This window comes from Natator depressus, chromosome 7 (assembly GCF_965152275.1).
Source record: "Natator depressus isolate rNatDep1 chromosome 7, rNatDep2.hap1, whole genome shotgun sequence".
In the NCBI taxonomy this organism is placed as follows: Eukaryota; Metazoa; Chordata; order Testudines; family Cheloniidae; genus Natator; species Natator depressus.
This window is the reverse complement of record NC_134240.1, coordinates 21,235,253-21,258,948: the sequence shown is the minus strand read 5'-3', so window position 1 is coordinate 21,258,948 and position 23,696 is coordinate 21,235,253. Positions and strand designations below refer to the sequence as shown.

The following is a 23,696-nucleotide window of genomic DNA, read 5'->3' as shown; positions in this document are numbered from 1 at the left end:
ATAACTGCTGAGCTGGGTGTGTGCAGGTGTAGGTTCATTAACATCTAGAGCAGAGATTCCCCATGATGGAGTGCTTCCCTGCTTTTCTGGTCCCAGAGTTCAGTGCAGTTCTCTGTTCTCCATTCTGTATGCTAATAGAGATGCCTCCCTGTCCCATCTTCGATGCAGATGAGGCTAGAGGAGTTGCCTTAATCTTGTGACCCTTGTCTGGAGCAGTCTAGATGTGTCTCCCCCAGCCCTTCACTGCTCTCTGCAAGTCTTTGATCAGTTTTGGTTCAAGCAGAGGGGGGGTCGGGGGGTGTCTTTCATGAGTCAGACAGGCTGGATACTGTGTCCTGGTTCCCCAAGAACACAGAGCTGACTGGTATCACAATATATCTTTGTGAATTGGATACACTGTGGGTAGTTGGTTTTATGGTTGTGGGTCTTTTACACAGCAAGAGAGAAGATAAACAAGGTGAATTTCCAGTCATTCTGTTCAAAACTGCAATGCCTAATGAACACTTAAGAGAAAATATGATAACCTACACCCCTTCAAATAAGTCATGAACACACATAATCTACATATCTGAGTCTAGCAAGAACTCTTCCAGAAAAGCCATGGAGTCCAGACTTAAAGAAAAAAGAAGCACTTCTGAGGAAAAAAAAAATTAAGGTCACTTTTATATATGGCAAAGGATACAACTGCAGTTTCTAAAGAATCTTTACATGTCATCTGTCAAGGTTCCTTCCCCACTCTGAACTCTAGGGTAAGATGTGGGGACCTGCATGAAAAACCCCCAAAGCTTATTTTTATCAGCTTAAGTTAAAACTTCCCCAAGGTACAAACTATCTTACCTTTTGTCCCTGGACTTTTTTGCTACCACCACCAAGCATCTAACAAATATAACAGGGAAAGAGCCCACTTGGAAACATCTTTCCCCCCCAAAATCCCCCCAAGCCCTACACCCCCTTTCCTGGGGAAAGTTTGATAAAAATCCTCACCAATTAGCATAGGTGAACACAGACCCAAACCCTTGGATCTTAAGAACAATGAAAAAGCAATCAGGTTCTTAAAAGAAGAATTTTAATTAAAGAAAAAGTAAAAGAATCACCTCTGTAAAGTCAGGATGGTAAATACCTTACAGGGTAAACCCATTCAAAACAGAGAGAATCCCTCTAGGCTAAATCTTAAATTACAAAAAGACACAAAAACAGGAATATACATTCCATTCAGCACAACTTATTTTATCAGCCATTTAAACAAAATAGAATCTAACGCATATCTAACTAGATTGCTTACTGACTTTTTACAGGAGTTCTGACCTGCATTCCTGCTCTGGTCCCAGCAAAAACAACACAAAGACAGAGTGAAGCCTTTGTCCCTCCCCCCCCCCCACGGCTTTGAAAGTATCTTGTCTCCTCATTGGTCATTTTGGTCAGGTGCCAGCGAGGCTGTCTTAGCTTCTTAACCCTTTGCAGGTGAAAGAGTTTTTCCTCTGGCCAGGAGGGATTTAAAGGTGTTTACCCTTCCCTTTATATTTATGACATCATCTTTTTAAAATGTCTATTGTTTATAACAACTTTGATTACGCTGAGATTGAGTGGGGAAAATATTGTTTGGGCATTTGATATGACAGTGGTGCAAAATACTGTTGCTGGTCAGTTGTACTTCCTGTTTTATCAACTAGCATAACATCATATGTAAATTCCTCATCAGATTCTCTCTGCAAGATATTGTTTTCCAACAGCTCTAAAGCTGAACATGAACAGGCATGAAGCACACTTATGTAGGGAGGGAGGAAAAGAAGTTGAGAGGTGGGTCTGAGCCTTTTTATTAGTGGCCTGCCCAAAAGGTCCTTAAATGTTAGTGAAAGAGAAGAAAGTCTTCTGAATCTTCTTTCATAGGCTTTAGAAAAATTAAAAAACATCCAACAAATCACCCACAATACATTATTTAAAAGGAATTCATTAGAAAATATTTTTGTAAATTAGTCAATTAATGTTTCTATTTAAAGGAACTCTTAAATAAAAGTAAATAAATCTGGCCCTACATTTAGATTTTGTAAAGAAGACTTGTAAAAAAAACTAGGTCTAGTAAAAATGTTTCACAGAAAAAAAAATCACTTAAAGCTTCCAGTTGAAACAGCAGATTTTTAAACAAACACTCCTCTGCAGCGTTTGCAGTCCAAACCTCATGGCCATGAGAACCTGGAAACCAACATTGATTCTGAATGACTAGATGGGAAAAATAAACAATGAGCCATGAAAAAAGGAACTAGATTTTTAAAGTTTACAGTTTTAATGAATTAAACTGCCCATAAATCAGTTTAGCAATTTGATTAGATTTTGTCCTTTTAACTAGGAACAACTATTATTTTTTTGCAAAAGTACCCTAGGCAACTAAATTATTTGTCAATAAGACTCAACCCTTTCAAAAAGTTTACTCCTACATATGTTAATTTAAGAGGATAAAATAGAAGAGTAATCTGTACATATTTGTGCCATGATCCTTGGTAACTTACTTGTGACTTGGTAACTTACTTCCTAAACTTACTTCAGTTTAGGAATACTTTGTATTTTGCCACAATTGTCCTATTCTGCAACATTTTTATAATCATACAAAAATTGTAGCAATATTTTCTTATTTGGCATAATTTCCCTCATGTTATAAAAATATTATAAAATATAATGGACACTTTTTGGTGTGGCATTTGAAAACCTGTCTTTATCTACATTGATCTGTTTTAAATAATTTGAACACGCTAAGGGTGAAGGAATTAATACATTAGAAAGATGCTATAAGTTCTCCCTAATGTTGGGATGGACTATTTTGATTAAAATTAAGTTAAACTATATCTCCTTTGCCAGGTCAGGAGCAGTAAAAATTTTATTTGCTGCTTCATGGACAGGCAAGCAAAATTTGAGCTTGTGCTGGCACCTTTATATGACAATACACTATTGCAGTGCTTCTGTACTTGCATGTATGTTAATCAGAGAAACAGGTGGTTGCATAGAAATGGCAGCTGCTACAACCTGTTCAAGATTAATTTAAGAAAATCAGTTGCACAGCAGTTTTTAAAAGGGGGCAGCGGTGGGATGGAATTGGCAAGGAATTCTCTGTGTAAACAAGAGGATATTATTGTCACAGAAGTTTATGGCTTATAAGGAAAGCCTTATCTCCTTACTCTTTTGCCCCACTACAAAAAAAACCCCACAGGTGCATGTAGAGCACATTTAGGGCTGAATCATGTCAAGAATCATGTAAGTGACCTTTATTCACTTAAGTAGTTCTGCTGACTTCAAAGGGGATCTCAGGAATGAAAGTACTATATGCCTGTGCCTTGGCAGGACTGGGCTCTTAAAATACAAAGTTGGTGAGATGAAGAAGGAGCCTGTGCTTGTATTTAGGCTCCCCTGTTAAAAAATAAAATATTTTAAAAATAAATTGAAAACTCTCCTTAAAAAAAGTTTCAATAGGATTCTGAAAGTGGCATGTTGCCCTAGGGTCCTCAGGAGGAGAGGGGTAGCAGAGATGTTGTCTGGGTTGGGTGGAAATAGCTTACAGCAGTGGTTTTCAGCCCTTTTTTAAAATTTGCAGACCCCTACAAATTTTCAATTGGAGGTGCAGGCCCTTTTGGAAATCTTAGACAGTCCACAGATACCCCAGGTTGAAAACCACTGGCTTACAATGAGCATCCAGCAACTCATTGGCTGGAGAGTCCTCACTGCCATAGAAACAGCCTAATCAATCTGTTTGTTGCCTTGTGAAATAAAGCTCTTAAATTCACACCTAACCATTTACATAAATCTGGTGTGTCAGTGTCACTCCCTGCGTAGGCCAGTGGGGTCTCTGAGGAGAGGAGGGATGAGGGGGGTCTCATGATGGTGATGGATTGTGGTGGGGAAGGTTTGGGGGGATCTGCTGGAGAGGGTGAGGGGAGGTTTTGGGCGGATCAGTGATGGAGGGGGTGGGAGGAAGTTTGGGGGATCTGTGCTGGAGGAAGTGGAGGAGATCTGTGCTGGAGAGGAGGCTGGTGGGGTACAGGCGCGGTGAGTTATATCTCCACGGTGGTGCCTTAGCACCAGCAATATTTAGAGCCCATGGGCCCAGCTCCACCAATATTTGGGGCTAGGTGTCCCCCCCCAGCCCCACCTGCCACCTCCCCGTGCCTCCCCCGAGTGTCTCCCAGCCCCTCTTGCTGCCCCCCCCTCGCACCTCCCTGGGCCCAGAGCAGAGCATCCCACCTCTGCCTCTTCCGTGCAGCTCCATGCTGCCTCCCTGCTGCACCTGCTGCCGCAGGGTCCTAGTGCCCCCCACTTCACTGCCAGTGCAGAGTGACTGAGCTTGCTCTTCCACCTCAGACCCTTCCCTTTTCTGGTGGGACCCTCCACCAGCACAGGACCCCCCGCCCCGCCTGCAGTCACCGCTCCTGCCTCATGCTGGGCAAGGAGGCAGCCCCATCCCCCATCCCCAGTGAGGCTACAGTCAGGGGCAGTAGGAGGGGAGGAGGCGCACGCAGCACCCCCCGGCACCCACCACGGGGGAGGCGAGGGAGATTCCTGGACCTGAGAGGGGCCCTAGAAGCACATGCAGTGACAGTGGTGGGGGTGAATGTGCTGCTGGGATGGGCAAGGGGGCTCCTCCCCCAGAGCTCGCTCCTGCCAGCAGGAAAAGGGCTGGGGGGAGTCCTCCTCTCTGGCCCCTGTCCTGGAGCAGCCTGCCTGCACCCCAAACTCATCCCCAGCCCTGCCCCACCCCAGAGCCCACACCCCCAGCCAGAGTTTTCACCTCCCCACCGCACCCTCAACCCTCTATCCTAGCCCTGAGCCCCTCCAACACCCCAAACCCCTTATCCCCAGTCTCAGCCAGAGCCCTTGTCCCCCTGCACTCCAACCCTCTGCCCCAGCCCTGAGCCTCTCTAACCTCCCAAACCCCCCAGCCCCAGACAGAGCCCTCATCCCCCTGCACTCCAACCCTCTGCCCGAGCCGAGCCTCTCTAACCCCTCAAGCCCCCCAGCCCCAGACAGAGCCCTCACCCCCTACACCCCTACTCTTGCCCTGAGCCCCTCCCATACCCCCAAACCCTCATCTGCAGCCACACCCCACAGTCCTCACCCTGCACCCCCTCCCTCTGCACCCCTCACATCCCCAAACTCCCTCCCGGAGCCTGCACCCCAATCCTGTGCCCCAGCCTAGAGCCTGCACCCCAGACCTCCTCCCCCACCTAAACTCCTTCCCAGAGCCTTAGGCAGGTGGGGGGCGGACGTTGGGCAGGGGCGGGTTCTGGGCACCACCAACATTTCTACAAACCTACCACCCCTGGGGGGGATCTGTGGTGGAGGGGGTGGGCAAGGTTTGGTGGGATCTGCTGGAGAGGGTGTGGGGAGGTTTTGGGGGAGATCTGTGCTGGAGGGGAGGGGAGTATCTGCGCTGGTATCTGTGCTGGGAGAATGGGGGGAAGTTTGTGGGGGATCTGTGCTGGGGAAATGGGGGGAAGTTTGGGGGATCTGTGGGGGGGATGGGAGATTTTAGGGGGTCTGTGCTGGTGGGGGAGGTTTCAGGGGATCTGTGCTGAGGGAATGGGAGAGTTTGGGGGATTTGTGGGGGGGATCGGAGGTTTGGGGCGGATCTGTACTGGGAGAACGGGGGGAAGTTTGGGGGATCTGTGCGGGGGGACGGGAGGTGTGGGGAATCTGTGGGGGGAAGGTTTGGGGGGATCTGTGCTGGGAGAACGGGGGGAAGTTTGGGGGATCTGTGCGGGGGCATGGGAAGTTTGGGGGATCTGTGCTGGTGGGGGAGGCTTGACCGTTGGTTTGTGGGAGGCAGAGGGATCGTGAGGGTCGCTGGGGAATTTCCACCCCCATCAGAAGCTTCCCCCCGCCACCACTGTGGGGCGGGGAAGCGCCCAGGGCCGCAGGCCGGCGGGGGCTCGTTGCCAGGTAACGGAGCTGCCCCTGCCGGGCCAGGCTGCCGCGGGGAGACCCCGTTCTGGGCAAGGAGGCGGAGGCCGCGGGCGCCGCTCGCACAGTGCTGCAGCCGCGTCCGGGGGCGAGAGGGTCGGGGCGCAACCGCTGGCTCCCTCCAGGAGCAGGCCCAGCCCCCCTCTAATCATCCCCCCGGTTAAATACAGCGCGTCTCCCACCACCTGCCCCGGACCAAAATTAGCGCCCCCCTCCCGCGTAAGAGATCCCCAGCCTCCCACCTGTCTAACCCCCTCCGGAGCCTCCCATCTACTCACCCCCCATCCCCCTCCCGAGCCTCTTGCCCCTCCGGAGCCTCCCATCTACTCACCCCCCCTCCCCCTCCCGAGCCTCTTGTCCCTCCGGAGCCTCCCATCTACTCACCCCTCCACCCCCCTCCCGAGCCTCTTGTCCCTCCGGAGCCTCCCATCTACTCACCCCCCCACCCCCCTCCCGAGTCTCTTGTCCCTCCGGAACCTCCCATCTACTCACCCCCCCACCCCCCTCCCGAGTCTCTTGCCCCTCCGGAGCCTCTCATCTACTCACCCCCCCATCCCCCTCCCGAGCCTCTTGCCCCTCCAGAGCCTCCCATCTACTCACCCCCCCATCCCCCTCCCGAGCCTCTTGCCCCTCTGGCCTCCCACCTGCCTACCCCCCATCCCCCTCCGGAGCCTCTGGCCCCTCCGGCCTCCCACCTGCCTACCCCCCATCCCCCTCCGGAGCCTCTTGCCCCTCCGGCCTCCCACCTGCCTACCCCCCATCCCCCTCCGGAGTCTCTTGCCCCTCCGGCCTCCCACCTGCCTACCCTCTTGCCCCTCCGGCCTCCCACCTGCCTACCCCCCATCCCCCTCCGGAGTCTCTTGCCCCTCCGGCCTCCCACCTGCCTACCCCCATCCCCCTCCGGAGCCTCTTGCCCCTCCAGCCTGCCACCTGTCTAGCTCCCTCCCCCATCTCCTCCGGAGCCTCCCATCTACTCACCCCCATCCTCCTTCAGAACCTATTGCCCCTCCAGCCTCCCATCTCCTTACCCCCATCCCCCTCCAGAGCAAGAGCCCCCGCCCCTCCAGCTGCCCCAGCTATCCTCACTCCCTCCAGAACTAGAACGTCTCTGCCCTTCCAGTTCCAGCATCCTATCTGCCTTCCCCCATTCCTTCAGAGCAATAGCCCCCAGCTTCCTTTCTCCCCATCCTCCCTAAATCTCCTTCCTGCTCCTCCAGTTTCCTGTCCATTTTAGCAGAGTCCCCCAGCAAGGACAACCCTTCCTCCCATCTATCTAATCGCCACTGCCAATACCAGAGAAAGCACCCCCCCCCCCTTCTTCAAACACATTTCTGTTTCCTTCCCACTTTTCCACTGCCACTTCCAGGCCTCTCATTACAGCCACCATTGCTCGATTACATTTTTATCACTCTTTTAAAGTTTAATTTAATTGATGTTTGATGATCCCCCTCCCAGCTGGAAGGAGAAGGATTATCCAAGTCACTCCTTTATTGCTTGGAGTGGCAGCTTCTTTGCATTCCAGATCCTTGCTGGCCTGGGGAGAAGGAGACTGGAAAATGAAAGTTGGATTGCAAAGTATTTACTATCAGGCTATTCTATTTCCCCGCCCCTCCCCCAATCTTTAGCAGAGTAATAAAATGGTCAAGAGCAATAAGCCCGGGATTTCTCCGTGCCTGAATTTGCCACTGATTGGCTGGGTGACTTTAGGGAAGTCATTTCACCTCTCTGGGGATAATGATACTTTCCTAACTCATAAAAGTGTTGAGATGATTATTTAATGTTTGCACAGCACTCCTAAGATTTCAATGGTGTATAAGTGTTAAGAGCCCTATGTAATTGAAAACAATTGCTTGGTGATAGCCAGAAACTAATCTACATTAGCATTATGTGAGATCCTGTTTAAAGGCTGTTGAGAAATTACAGTAGCTTTTTTCTGGATTTTTCTTTTAAGATGACAAAGAGAACTTAAAAGGAGTGAAAGAATCTTAAACAGGAATGACTAAAGCCTTAGTCCCACTAGCTGATCTTTGCACAGTGTCCATTCAGGTTCAGAGAGTTCTACCTGGGCAGAGAGGTTGGCCCATGTGGTCAGAGTACAGGATGTGGAGTTGGGGAGAGGAGAATGGTCTGGTTAAGGCACAGGACTCAGGTCAGGGTATCTTATTTTTGTGTTCAGCTCTGGCACAGACTTCTTGTGTACCATTTAGCAAGTCACTTGCAGTCTCACTTTTTAAATAGGCCATTGATTTTGAGTGCCTGGTTTTGCGCCTGATTTTTCAAAGGTGCTGAGCACCTCTAGCTGCCACGTACTTGCTACTGCAACACAAATGATAACATGACTTCTGAAAATTGGACTCAGGTTGAGCACCCAAAACTATTTCATTTGGCAGAAAATCCTGTTTTCTCTATGTACGCTAACATTTTTACTTTTAAATTTCAGACTAACCTTCTGTGGGTTAATGACAGAGAGAAAACTACCAGAAATCAGACAGAAACTTCTCAATGATCTGATTAGTTCCACATTTACTGGCTAACAACTTTCCCAGATGGAACTAGACAAATCAATCAATAGTGCTGTTCATAAAAAGCCTAATGAAGATGCTGCAGTGAGTTGCAGGAAAAGGTGAATTTGATGGATAGAATCAACATGCAAATTAAGAACATGGGAACATTTTCCCTTTGTCCTTTTTGGATTGCTATGACTTTACCTTGAATGAGTATGATTTAACAATGAATCTAACTTATTTCTGAGATCCGTATAAAACTGCTAACTTTGTGTAACAGTGAGTGAACATACAGTGTTTTATCCTGATGATGATGATCTTTTAAAGATAGTATTTAAATACAGTAATCACTTAGATATGCAAACTGGCTGAATCAGTAGCAGCTTAGTTTGTTGTCTTCATGCAACCTCAGTTTGGTTCCTTTTTCTGGCCTTGGATTCTGCAGGAAGCAGTGGTTGAGAGCACTGTAGAAGCTGTTAAACCTCTGAAAGGAAGGAAGCTTATTTCTCTGCAATGACCCTTTTGGCTGCTTAAAAGCAGCTTCAGCTCCTAATGATTTCCATCCAGCCCTCCTGGGTCAGAAGTGTTAGAGGACTGGGGTGATATAATATATGTGGGCTTCTTATGAGAATCATTAGCAATTAATAGAACTGAAAAATTAATGACAAAAACCTAAGGCGAAGAATCCATTCACAGGGGGATTATTTGTCTTTGGAGTTCCTGGAGGGACTTTGGGTGTTGATAAATTGAAATGTATTATTTAAATTACCCATTGTTGTAACCTAATTCTAATTTGTTGTTGTGAAGATTATCTTTTCTAGATGATCTAAATGTATCAGAAGATGACCAGAAATTAAAAGAGACCTTGAAAGTGTACGTATGTATAGAGATGAGGGATGGGCTGGTCCGGTTCCCTGATGAGATATAGGCCCTTTTTAGAGGACTTGAACATCCACTGTCTTCTGATGGAGCTTTGGGTACTAAATGCTTCTTAAAACGGGGCCTATAATGCTTTACTGGAACCAGAGTGGAGTCTTCAGTCCAATGTTTGGTCTCTCCGCAAGCCTGGAATGCTTCAAAGGCTCCACAGTGCCCTTGTGGCTAAGACAAATGAATTATGAGCTACAAAGTCTAGTCTCATCCTGCTCTGCTTAGTAGGATTGTGGGTTCCAGGATAGGCAGACTAAAGGGAGGGGAAACCAAGGGCTTTTCAGGGCTCTAAGTAAGCTCCAGAGAACATCTCCACCCAAAGAGAAATGAGAATGGATATTTGTAGGTATAAGGCCAGAAGGGACCACTGTGGTCCTCTAATGTGACATCCTGCATAACACAGGCCATAGAACTTTCCTAAATTAATTATTATTTGAACTAGAGCATATCTTTTAGAAAAACATCCTATCTTGGTTTTAAAATTGTCAGTGATGGAGAGTCTACCACTACCCTTGGTTAAAATGTACTCCATTACTGACTGCCACGTTTTGTTGTCATCTTTTCAATTACCCTTTGATATCCTGTACAATTCTAAATAGTGAAATAATAGATCATTCTCCCTATTGCAGAATTGCAGGAAAAGAAGTAACTGCAAAGGCCGTTTGCTTTCTTACCTTTGGCCTCTACTTGGTTAAAAGCTTTACCCAGCAACACTTAGATATAATAGGAGGTAAGAGGCAGCAAATTCTAGTCAAATAAAAGGGGATAGAGGAACATTTAAATAAAAAGGAAAACCAAAGTCTGACAATATGATGATGGAAAAATATACTGAAGCATCTGGTGTTGGGGGGGAGTAAGTCAGACGGGAGGGAGAGGTCACAGAAATATGGAAAAGAGAGAATTTTACTCCTGTATTAACAAAGTGTTTTGCCGGTGGTTAGCCATGCAACTCTCTAGCACTTGGCATAACCTCTTGAAAGTGGACCTATAGATATAATCAAAGTTTAAATTAAATCTTTATACGGTGCCCGTGCAAGATAGAAACAAGCCACCCACTGGTATCTAGTTTGAGGCCTTGGTTTAATATGTGTCAGTGAGAGCGTTTCTCTGTATAAGCATTATGTATAGTAGTAAAGACAAAAATGCCACATATTCCAAAGACTTTTTTGGTTTTGCTTACCTTTAATTGCTGGTTTAAAGTAAATGCCAAGTTCAGTGAAACATTTTAAGGTATCAAACTGAGGTGTATTAGTCCAACAGTTCTGAACATCTTAAAGATAAATTTGCTCTTCTACCTTATCTTAAATGCTTCAGCTGTTCATAAATAATGTTAGGGAAAACTTGTTAGTTCAGTAACACAAAGGTATGTTTTGATCCAACATTCCTAGAACATTTAGCCACAGTCAAGCAGTGAAACTGTCCTCTTCACAATTCTGTTTAGTGACTTACAACAACAAGACTAGAAGACTGATCCTCATGGATGGCAAAGGGTTGTTCAGCTTGGATTTACTTGCTTCTAAGACTGTAGGTGAGAGAGATTTTTATCTGTCAGGCTCAAGAGGTCAGTCTGCCTTGAACTCCATAAAAGATTAAAGATGTAGCAAATGTCCAAACTCTGTTTTGTAGTTAGGACATATTTTCCTGGTGTGATCATCTTCCTGTTCCATTCATTTTGATTTACACTCACTTGCCTTCATGAAAAAACCCTTGGGCTGCAGCATACTATTGTACATTCATTACCTACAAGCAGCATATATAAGTAGGCGTTGGTTACTCTTGGCTTTGTTTGCACACCAGAATAACATAACTGTGGTTTTTAAAAAACATTTATTGAGGGGATGGGATGGGATCAGGAACTTGGAAATAGGATAACAGAATATTTTACTTATTAAGTTAACAGTTCAGCCCAGGTTGATAGCAAATGCCCTGAAATTGTGATGACTCTTCTTTGAAATGAATTGGGAGATTCAGTTCAGTCTGCAGTGGACAGGTGTCCATCTATCACTAGCTACTTCAGTTGGCATTAATTGGCTCTTTTGACAGTAATTTCAATAGAGGCACCACAAATTGAATGGGCCACAGACACTGAATTCTTCCGTCGTCCGTAGATATTGTCCCGTTGTTGTCGAGGAGCATTATTGGGGCAGCGTGTAGAAAGCTTCCATTGCTGTGTTGTTCATGTTGCACCTATTTTGTAGAAAGAAGACTTCAGTCTCTAGGTTTTTCTTAATCTATGAGCACTAAAAAAAATTATAATTTAAAAAGCTTAATAAAAATGATTTTCAAAATTAATGGCATTAAAATTTCAATATAATTTCCAATGAAAAACAATTTAGTGTCCCTTGTGGTTCTTACAGTTACTCATCCTTTATTATTATTATTATTATTATTATTAATATTATTATAGTAATAATTCTTAAAATATATTAATATTAATATTACAACATAAACCCAATTATTATAACCCTGAATTTGAAGAGTTTCTTGCCTATTGGGGAAAGTCTACTGCTACTTTATTTATTTATTTATTTATTTGTATTGCAGTAGTGCCTAGAGGGCCCCAGTTAGGATCAGGATCAAGCTATTATGCTTGATATTTTACAAACGCAGAGTAATGTACGGTGTCTGCCCCAAACCTAAGTCATGCTTTTCATTTGCTGTTCTCTTTTGGATGTGACTGAAGATCAAGTATGAGCTTCTTTCCTCTCAAGCTATGTCCTCTTCCCCATGGATCCAACAATAAACTCACAGGACAGAATTCTTCTATGTAGTCTACAACTCAGAACTCAGAACTGCAATGTGAATCTTGACTGCATAGTCTTCATTCATTCAGTGCATGGAACGTTCATTGGTGTTTATGGGAGCTTTGCCAATGTAATTAGTGCAGAATAAGCAATCAAAACTACGGGAACTGCGGCATGGCTCAGAAAGAATTCAAGCCTTCATAAGAATTTGTGTGGCAACAGTGGTTATCAGACTGTCCTGTTACAAGAGATTGTTACTTCAGTGCAAGAACTTGCCACTGGATACCATTTGGGAAAAATAGCCTTATTCAAACCAAAAGATCCATGTTTTTAAATGTCCATGCTAACTGTGCTTGCAAAATGTATATGTTTTTTAGAAACACACATTTGCATGCACAGAAATGGGGATTTTTTGTGCAAAGACTGAAATGCATGAGCAAACTTGTATTTTGCTTGTGTTTTTTCAGTGGTCACCTTTAAACACCCTTAGTTCCAAGTTACCATATAATGGTATCTGCGACACCATAGTTCCAATCAGATAGGGAGACGGTAGGGAGATGTTTTTTTGAAAGTGTAGTCCAATGTCTGAAAAACAGTAGGAGAAGCCTTGAAAAATACTGATGGAATGTAAATGACTTTTTTTTGCTATATACTTTTTTCCATTTGTGTTGTGAAAATGCTTCTTTAATCCTTTAGAAACAACACATACCCATAATTCCCCTAACGATCTATTTGCTTAGCCACCAAAAGGCTAACCTGTGGCAATAACTCCTGCCCATATATTTTATTGCACCATGTATTTTCCCATACCAAAAAAAAAAAAAAGACATTTTAAGTAAATTTGCTAAGATAAGTAGGATTGTATATATATTTAAAAAAAAAATAGTAGGCAATTTTTCACTTGCACCAAAACGTTATACTTTATAAAATATTCTGTGCTGGAAAAAGAACATGAGTGATTTATTAGACATTGTTTCAGTTTGTGTTTTGATTTTGTATTTTGGGGGTTTGTTTTGTTTTTCTAGTTAAAAGGGAAATAGATTTTCACAAGTACCAATTCAACACAGTGAGAAGCATCACTTACTGTGAAAAATTCAACGTTTACTTTGTACTGAGAAGAGACTATGCTCTTAAGGTAAAAGCACCTGCTATCTGCTGTGTTTATTTTTTTCAGCTGTTTTGATTTTGAGTTTATTTGTGAGTTTTTGAACTAATTCTTTCAGTATTTGGCAGTTTGAACTAATTCATACATGAAGGAGGAGGTCTCAAAACCCTTATATGGCACTGTAGTATCCAGGATTCAGGTAGGAAGGGGATAGTGCAGAGTAATTACAGACCATTCAGGATATCCTCCTCTGACTGTCCAATAGTCCAACAGAAGTTGCTGCTGGAGTAATACAAAACCATTCTGCGGCCACTTTCTCCATCTCTTGAGCTGTTTATTTCTGTTCTGCAGTACTTGCACCTCTGCCATTTTAAAATCAAGAACCTGTGTTCATGGTGCGAACTCAGTTCATCTGTGCAGCAAAGCTCAACATTGTCACTGTGCCAACAGATTGACCCAGTTGTTTCTCTCATCATAGTTTATTAAACTAGTTCCATTGACGTTTAGTATGACATTACACATTGCAAGAAAACAACAAACTCCTGAAGGAGAAAGAGTGGCTGATTTTTGCATCCATTATTGGCATGGAAAGCAGTACAAGTTCAGTAGAACTACAGTGAGAGAAATATGACTTTTATCACTTTGTGTGATGACTCTATTTAGCTTAATCTATCTAACCTATTTTAGGTATTTTAGGATTCATGTCATCATAGTAGCTGAAAACCAATGGAGGAGATAGAAATACAGCCCAACTTATCCCATAAGTGCCTATCTCCATTAATTGTATGTCTCTGATTGTCTCCATCGCTCCATCCGTTTACAAAGAGGAAAAAATTATAATTCCTGCCATTTGTGAATTCACCGTGGGGGATGATGTGCATTTATCTGTTGTTTATAATTTAATTTTAAAAATTCAAATAAATAGTCTGTCAGTGAGGACAAAGTTTCTGAAATTTTAAAATATATATTTTATATATGGTACATATATCCTTGCTCTCAAAGGCCTAAGTCTAGAAAGAGATGACTTCAATGCTTTGCTGGATCAGGGCCTTAATTACCCACAGCCTTTTTGGCATGATTTGTGAACATCACTTTTCTTTTCATAAGGTGTATAATAAGAATTATGAAGAAATCTGCTCAGTAGAAAACATGGAGTCACGTCTGTTGACACTTATGGTATTCAATCCTGTGAGTGATGAACTCATTACAGGAGGAATCAAAGGAGTAAAGGTAAGGGAATATCTCAGATGAGGTTTGAGTTGTCTCATGCAACATTTTGGAAGCACAGGCATGAATTTAATGTAGGGCAAAGGGAGACTGTAGGCCTTGGTGGATTGAGCAGGGGAACTTTCACACTTAATTCACTGGTTTGAGCCCAACATTGGTCAATAGTGACTGAAGGATGTTACCATCTGATGACTGCTTGGTTGTGCCAATTAATTTTCTAGTGGTCAGATATCCAGATCACAAAAACACTATCATAACTTAGTGGCAGTCTCAGCAGAGAGATCAAGGGCTGAATGCACTATGGTAACTAAACTCTTCCCACTCCACTAGAGGTGATTTCTTCCAGGATAGAGATCAGTTAGATCACGGGGGCTGAAACTTGCATTGCCACCACCCTTGTTGTACTTGTTATGTGTATATATAAATACAGGTCTATAGAATTGTCAATTCAGCACCTTTCACCAACACTCTATTTACTTTGAAAAGAAAATGAGGAGAAAATATTGTAGATTGGCTGGTTTATTTAGTTTCACTAATAGCTGGGTTGGCATGATGAACAAAGAGAATAGTCAGTGCAGCGGAGAAGCATTTCTTAGGTGATGAAATTTCTTAGGTATTATCTCATGTGATCATCATTTCATTTTTTTCTGTCAAAACAAATTAAGTTTCATAAATGTTTTCTCATTAATGCTGCTCTTACTTTCGGCTTATGTCTTTTGAAGTATCCAGGTCTGTCAGTATGGAAGTAATGGGACAGCTTAATGGCTTATTGAAAAGGTTTCGATAGTTGACATTCAGATTTCCAGTTCTAGACTCAAGTACCAAATCAAGCTTGCAAAATTATCTTTGTATTCTTTTTTTCGTTTAGTTTTGGAAGTTTAAAGAAACAGAAAATACAGATTACTCTAATGCAGCTCACATGTCCAATTACAAGCTTTTCCCCAGGTAAACGGATTATTTGAATTTAGAGAATGAATATGTACATGGGTTCTCGCAACAATTTTTTTGGTGGCCTCAGAGTGCAGCCACCAATTCTTGCTGGCTGACACTTTTTCCTAAAATACTTAATTTCCTAAAATAATTAATAATTAACTTTAGGAAAAACAAATAAATATGCACATATACACATCCAAAACATTATAATTAATTTATGTAGGATTTTTTTGTGTTTTTTTTTTGGCTGACTCAATAAAAACAATGCTGTGAAAAGTGATATTTGTATGTTTGTTAGTCTCATTTTTCACAGCAGACTTACTGGCTAGCTGAGAGGCTGTGAAAAGTGATAAGTGATATTAACAAACATACAAGATGACAGGTTTCAGAGTAGAGCCGTGTTAGTCTGTATCCGCAAAAAGAAAAGGAGTACTTGTGGCACCTTAGAGACTAACAAATGTATTTGAGCATAAGCTTTCGTGAGCTACGATGAAGTGAGCTGTAGCTCACGAAAGCTTATGCTCAAATAAATTTGTTAGTCTCTAAGGTGCCACAAGTACTCCTTTTCTTTAAACATACAAGAATCACTTTTCATAGCTTCCCAGCTAGCTAGTAAGTCTGCTGTGAAAAGTGACACTTGCATGTTTGTTAATATCACTTTTCTTAGCAAGCCCAGGACAAACTGCTGTATCTTGTGAAAGCTTTTATAATGTTAATATAACTTATTATGTTAATATAACTTATTATGAATGATTGAACATTGTGTATATTCATAGACACATACACTGCATATCTGGAAGTAATAGCTATGTGATTTCTATTCAAAACCATGTGCTAAGTGAGTTTATCATGCACCTTTGAATGCCTCACCTGCACTCTGCCCACTAATCCATCTCCCCTGTATTTATTCCAACATTCTGAAACTCTGAGTAGCTTCAACCAGCAGTCTTTTTTTTTTTTTTTTCAAATCACCCTGCCAGAAAAATATTTCCCCTTCTCCTCCCAAATGTGAAATTCCTCTCCCCACCTCTGTGCGATTCCAAAAATTATACTGGTCTGAGGCTCAGGACAAGTAAATTCTATCCTGGGCCAGTGTCAGCCTTTCTCTATATATAAACATCTAATATTACAATCCATCTACGTATGGCACTGAGAACTAGAAACAGTAGCTTTATTTCTTTGGAAAGTAGATATTCGCAGGTTCTCAATGGGATCAAGGACTAGCTTCTAGTCCTGGAAAACTGAGATCTTGCACTTTCAATCTGTGTAATTTGTATGTAGAAGAAGGTATTTAGGATGGTTTCATGGCTCTTTCTGAACCCAGTAGACTTGGACTTATAATAAGTAGGGCTCTTGGCTTTACAGCAGTGGTGGGCAACCTGCGGCCTGCAGGCCACACGTGGCCCATCAGGGCAAGCCGCTGGTGGGCCACCAGACCGTTTGTTTACATTTGCACGACTGCCCGCAGCTCCTAATGGCCGCATCCAGGCCCGCGCTGCTTCCCACAGCTCCCATTGGCCAGGAACGGCAAACCATGGCCAGTGGGAGCTGCAGGCAGCCATGCAAATGTAAACAAATGGTCTGGCGGCCCATCAGCGGCTTACCCTGACAGGCCGCAGGTTGCCCACCACTGCTTTACACACAGAGTAAAACAAAAATAACCCCTGTGACCTTTTTTAAAACTCCAAACATTCCTAACATAGTTTTTATGTAAACTTATTTAGCCTGGGATGGTATACTATAAAAGTTTTATTGGCATTTGTTTGGAATAATCAGATTTGCTTACCAGTAGTAAATCCATGAGTTAGTTATGTGGCCATGCCAAACAAGTGTTAATAAAACCTTTAAAACACACCATTATATATTCCCAACATAGTGTGTGTGATGATTAGACAATTGTTTGAACACTATAATCAATTGAAACGTGCTCATTACCAGCTTCTAGGAAACTATGCTTTTTAAAAAAATAAAATATATCCAGCAGCTTTCATAAAATGAACTGTGTAGTCTTGTAGTATGCAAAAAACTTCACAAACCAAATGATTCTATCATTTTATTTAAATGTGTACAGTAGTGTTGCCGTAGTCTTAATCATGTTTTTTTTTTAATATAGTGCAGAATTCCCACACATGAGGCAAATCTGGTGTACAAATATGGCGCTTGATGTCAATATGCAAAGACTTTATTGCTTTTCTAATTGCGATCTCTTCTGCTATGATACCAAAGGGAATCTACTGTTTCAGCTAACCAATGCCCACCAAAGTACCATTCTCTCCTGCGTCTATTCATCATACTCCAATGCTTTGCTTACCTCCTCCAGGGACTCTGAAAGTAAGGTGGCACACAGGAACAAAGCATCTGAGCCTATGATCACACTTCTTTGTTTCTTCTTACTTTACCATATGTTTTTAATGAGACAGCAGTGATAGTAGTTTAAAACAGCAGTAGTGCTTCAGTGTATAAATGACATTCTAATTCTAAACTTAACTACAGCAATTCTTGCTCCCACATTTGAAGGCATGAAGGAAATTTTCTGTAGGCCATACTGGCAGAGAGTCTCGTAGTTATTGCCTCTCTGGGGAGCACACAGTCCAGGTCACGTGTTGTGTCACATAATCGATTTCTTGCAATAACAGGTGGCCCTAGAAATTAATGGGCCTCAGTCTTTCCTATCATCATCATCTGTGTTTCTCTGAATTTTCATAAATAGAAATGTTATCTGTTAACATTTGAACCCAAACATAAATCTTAACATATAAAGTGTGACTTCTTTATGAATGTAGATCTCCTAGAGCTTTTCTAAAAAGTTCAGCAGATGAATGTCTTATCCATTATTTATTAATATTTAATCTCCCAAAAATATCTTCCCATTATCCTCCACTGAATCCAGGAATCACTTTCTGGGATAATGGCAAGGTGCTGAGCACATCCTAAAAGATGCAAAATGCCTTCAGCTTCATGGTATGGAAGGACGTGGTCCTTTGAAGGATTGGGCCCTACAGTACGTCCTGTCAACTTAAATTTTGAAGGAGCCATTCCTCCAAGCAGTAGTGTTTTTCATTCATCATCTTACCAACTCTATGTGATATAGTTTTTGATTTGACTATTTTCTATCAGGAATCATTCTTTCTTTTGTAAGAATAAGCAGGCACATTCTGAATGGTAATTGATAATGTTACTTTCCAGACTTTTCCAAATAAAGAAGCATCTGGCCTCCTTTTCAGTACCCTGGCTAAAGCATGAGAAAATGCCCAACCACTCTGTTTTGATTTTCTCATGATAATTATTAGGAAAATCAGGGATGCTCATGATGAAAAGGACTAAAGTCATAAATGTTTTTCAAAAACACAGAAATCATAGTGTTCATGATTCCCATGAATTGACTTCCTTTGTTAACTAAGTGCATTTCTTCACAGTAGAGTGTATCATTAGCACTCGGGAGAGAAAATACAGTATTAGATCAAAAGCAAAATTACAGGGTGTTTTTTAGTGTTTGGGGGTGGGGTTTTTTTGAAGAATAATCAGGTTTTTGGTGTACTCAGTAAAATAACCAGAGACAAAGAAGTGTAGTTTATTTTGGCTTCTTCATAATTTAATTCTCATTTATTTACTGATTGATGGTTATTGTTTTATTTTAACCAGTAAAATCTTGGAATGACCAGGGCAGTTTGTTGCATGTATTTCATGGCCATACCAGGTCTGTCACACACATCCTCCTCCACCCAAACACTTTGTCTTTATTTATCTCTGGATCTTTGGATGGGACCGTGAAACTCTGGTCCCTGGATAAAATGCAGCTGTTTTACAGGTACTTAAAAAGGCCATACTATTTATGTAAGTTTCACTGCTTACCACTAATGAAATATAATCCAGTTAAAATGCATTTCTAGCATTAGCATTTGTAGCATTTTATGGTATGTTGGATGAATTTCAAAGGAAAAATAAGGAATCTTTAAGGAGTAAGATAAATATCTTTGTAGATTATATGCCTCTAAGAATATTGCCACAGTTTGGCTCTATTTTCCAATTCTTTTGGGGCTGAACCTGTGAGGAGTTGAGGCTACTCAACAACTTGCAGGAGGTGCTCATCATCTCAGAGCATCAGGGCGCAGATCCTCAAAGGTATGTAAGCAGTTAACTCCAATGGATTTTATTTCAGTGGGAGTTAGGCACCTTAAATATCTTTCAGAGTAACAGCTGTGTTAGTCTGTATTCGCAAAAAGAAAAGGAGTACTTGTGGCACCTTAGAGACTAGCCAATTTATTTGAGCATGAGCTTTCGTGAGCTACAGCTCACTTCGTCGGATGCATACTGTGGAAACTGCAGAAGACATTATATACACAGAGACCATGAAACAATACCTCCTCCCACCCCACTCTCCTGCTGGTAATAGCTTATCTAAAGTGATCATCAAGTTGGGCCATTTCCAGCACAAATCCAGGTTTTCTCACCCTCCGCCCCCCCACACACAAACTTACTCTCCTGCTGGTAATAGCCCATCCAAAGTGACCACTCTCTTCACAATGTGTATGATAATCAAGGTGGGCCATTTCCTGCACAAATCCAGGTTCTCTCACCCCCTCACCCCCCTCCAAAAACCACACACACAAACTCACTCTCCTGCTGGTAATAGCCTACCCAAAGTGACCACTCTCCTTACAACGTGCATGAAAATCAAGGTGAGCCATTTCCAGCACAAATACAGGTTTTCTCACCCCCCCCCCCCCCGCTTTTTTTTCCAAAAAACACACACACACAAACTCACTCTCCTGCTGGTAATAGCTTATCCAAAGTGACCACTCTCCCTATAATGTGCATGATAATCAAGGTGGGCCATTTCCAGCACAAATCCAGGTTTTCTCACCCCCCCCCACCCCCATACACACACAAACTCACTCTCCTGCTGGTTTTCTCACCCCCCCCACCCCCATACACACACAAACTCACTCTCCAGTAGGAGTTTGTGGGGGGGGGGGGCGGAGGGTGAGAAAACCTGGATTTGTGCTGGAAATGGCCCAACTTGATGATCACTTTAGATAAGCTATTACCAGCAGGAGAGTGGGGTGGGAGGAGGTATTGTTTCATGGTCTCTGTGTATATAATGTCTTCTGCAGTTTCCACAGTATGCATCCGATGAAGTGAGCTGTAGCTCACGAAAGCTCATGCTCAAATAAATTGGTTAGTCTCTAAGGTGCCACAAGTACTCCTTTAAATATCTTTGAGGATCTATGCCCAGGTGCTCTGACCATAAGGCAAGAAACCCTGCTAAATAGAAAGGTATGTATCTCCGCTATTCTCAGCTCATTAGATGGTGAAGATCTCTTTAGCACAGCTTCTGTTTAGAACTGTGCAAATAATGGATTTTTCAGTTCACTAGCAATTTGGGTGAAACCCAGACCAAAAAGTTTTGTTTAGCTTTTGAGCATTTAATGCCTTTGAATTTTTTAAAATACAATTGATGGAAAATTCAAAACAAAAAATCATTTGGTGAGTAAAGTTAAACACATGCATAAATATTTGCAGCGCAGGGCCTTATTCATTAAAGGGTCAGTTCACCTTTAATAGTGAGTTCTACTATAATTCCTTGAGTATTTATACAAGAGCTACAGTGTGCAAGAAGTGTTTAATTTATAAAGAAAAAATAAGGTGTACAGTTCATGAGCTTGTTGTACGGTTATGAATAAATAAATCTTTACCTCTTAAAAAATGTTTAAAGTATGGCATTTCCCAAGGCATAAATAATGTATACAGCTCTGAATCTGCTTTGAGGTATTGGCCCCATACCATATAATTGATTTTTAAGGAGACCTTCACATCAATTACTTGATATGTAAGTGATTCAATAAGACACATCATTTTTACTAACGTCTAAAGGGATATCATGAGATCTAGAAATGAAGATTGTGTCCCTTGAGTGTTATAATTTCTAGTAACATTTTTATATAACCTGCAGGAATTAGCACAGTATTTACTTATCATGTAAGTACATGGTAGTTCCATATCTTTGTGGCATGCAAAACAGATTCACCAAGGTCACTAAAGCAGTCAGTGTTGACTGGAACTGGTTCCAGTTTTTTTTCCCCTCTGAGTTCCCCAGGGAATTGTCAGAATTTGAGTCTGGTGTGAAGAATTCTTTTTAGCTGAACATGGTCAACATTGAAAAACGTCCCATGTAGTTTAACTTGGACTCTAATGTAATTGATGTAACTTGCTTCTGACTTACTTTAATTCATAATTTTCTTTGGCTTGTGGGGACTTTATCTTTCGTTTAGTTTATCATTGTTCACTGAAGGAATTGTTTGGATGGGCCTGGCTGAGGATAAATTGCTGTACTGCTCTTCCGCCCGCAATCTTCATGTGTATGACTTGAACTATTTTACCAAATTCTGGACTCGTGTCAGCAGTCAGATTAAGGCTCTGTCCCTCTGTGGTGCCAATGGGAAATCCAGCAGGGTGGTAGCTATGGGCTCTGATAACAGGTATGTCTGACTACATGTGCTAATGAAAGTTTGAGGTGGTTTGGATCCGGGTTTTTGGTTGGATTGCATCTCCACTAGTAGTAATAAACTTCAATAGAAAAACGGTAAAGTGTGTGTATTAATAAACACCACATTCAACCATATCAGAGGGTTTTAGCTGCCGCCTGTTTAAAACTGTAAAGTAACAAACTAATCAAATCGAGAAGATATCTGCTTGCTTGACCCAATATGGGTTACAAATTTTCACTATTTCTGAGATTTATGTTCTATTAGTCAAAATAAATACCTGTGAAACATTCTTAATGAAAATCACGCACACAGGAAAAAAGTATCAGTGTCCAGTTTTGACCTCCAGATTGTGCAAACTGAGCAGAACAGCGTACCTGCCCATGTTTATAACGGTCAAATGTTGGCATTACAGTACTGGAAAAAATAGCACCACAACTTTTAACTCCATTGAAGTGTATTAGCTTATGAGAGCTTTTAACATTGAGTGAGTGGAAAAATCATGGTATTTTTCACTTTAAAATAACAGGGCCCATCCATTTAAAAGGGGATGTTTGCATGGAACATTAAAGTTACTGGGGGACGATGAATTGAAGTGTCATCCCTGTGTCTTGATTAAACAACAACTCTTCATTAACCTTTTCCCTTTACCACTTTCTTCTGTTTTTCTTTCCTAAGTTTACGAATTTTCTCTCTGAATAATGGGACAAAGTTATGTACCGTGCTGCCGCCTCCCTATCCCTCTCCGCTCCAGTCAGTTCTCAGCTTTGCCTATAATCGAACCAGTGGAACAATTTACTTCCTCCTGACTTCTTGGGATATATGGATCTACACAGCGAGGTACTACATCCATTTTACTAAACATTTACTGCTTTCTAGCCTCTTTCATTTCTCACTCTGTTGTATTCGTTTTTTTGTTTGTTTTCTTTTCATTACACTGGATGGGTAGGATGTTTTGGTATTAGGTGAAGACAGTGTATTCTGGAAAATGTTCAAAGTGTTTTACAAATCTTAATATTAATGAATATAGGGTAGGTAGATCAGTATTATTACTGCCCATTTTCCAGATGGCAAAAGTGAGGCCCAAAGAGGCGAAGTGACTAGACTGAGGTCACACAGAAAGTCTGTGGCAGAGCTGCTTATAGAACCCAGATTTCCCAGCTCCCCATCCATTAACCATAAAAATAGCCTTTCTTCATATTTGAAGCACTGTACTTACAACAGCTACTTAATCCTGAGAGTCCCCTGTGAGATAGGTAACTAGAAACACCCCCATATAGGGAGATACTGAGGCTACACCTACAGTTGGAGCTGGGGATGAGATTCCCAGCCTGTGTAGACATACTTGCTCTAGCACTGTTCAAGCTAGTGCACTAAAAATAGCAGTCTAGCTGGGGTAGCCCAGGCAGCAGCAAGTGGCGGCATGGGCTAGATATAGCCTGCAGCGGGGCATAATTGTCAGTGTTGGGATTGTAATATGGGAGTTCCTGGCTTCAAGTCTTGTCCACACTGCTTCTTCCTCTCTGAGAAAGTTTGCAAGAATTCTCTTTCTTTCTTTCTTTCTCCCACAGCCCCATTTCCTTATCAGCAAAACCTGTTTCTGGTGAATTAGTATGAAAGCCTCAACTTCTTTAAATGTGTTGTGATTCCTGTTAGTGTGAACCTCATTTTACAGAGAAATTATTCTGTAAAAGCCACGATTTCACTATAAAGGGGATGTACTGCATTATCCCTGTGTTTCCCTTCCTACCACTGCTTGAAAACCAAGGCATTTATGTGTAATAGACATTTTTCTCCTTTCTAATGATGCTGCTTCCCCTGCCTT

The 23,696-nt window shown here is 42.2% G+C and overlaps 1 protein-coding gene across 1 annotated transcript in view; it reads left to right on the top strand.

Moving 5' to 3' along the window:
• Window positions 1-3,998: 3,998 nt before the first annotated feature.
• The window catches only part of LOC141991297 (uncharacterized), a 40,686-nt gene continuing 20,988 nt past the window's right edge, over window positions 3,999-23,696 (top strand). Inside the window, exons 1-6 of the mRNA XM_074959607.1 lie at window positions 3,999-4,032; window positions 10,007-10,107; window positions 10,819-10,905; window positions 14,334-14,456; window positions 21,659-21,865; window positions 22,550-22,711. Of these exons, the coding sequence (XP_074815708.1) occupies window positions 21,690-21,865; window positions 22,550-22,711 (338 nt within the window). The 5' untranslated portion in view covers window positions 3,999-4,032; window positions 10,007-10,107; window positions 10,819-10,905; window positions 14,334-14,456; window positions 21,659-21,689. The remainder of the gene's footprint in view (window positions 4,033-10,006; window positions 10,108-10,818; window positions 10,906-14,333; window positions 14,457-21,658; window positions 21,866-22,549; window positions 22,712-23,696) is intronic.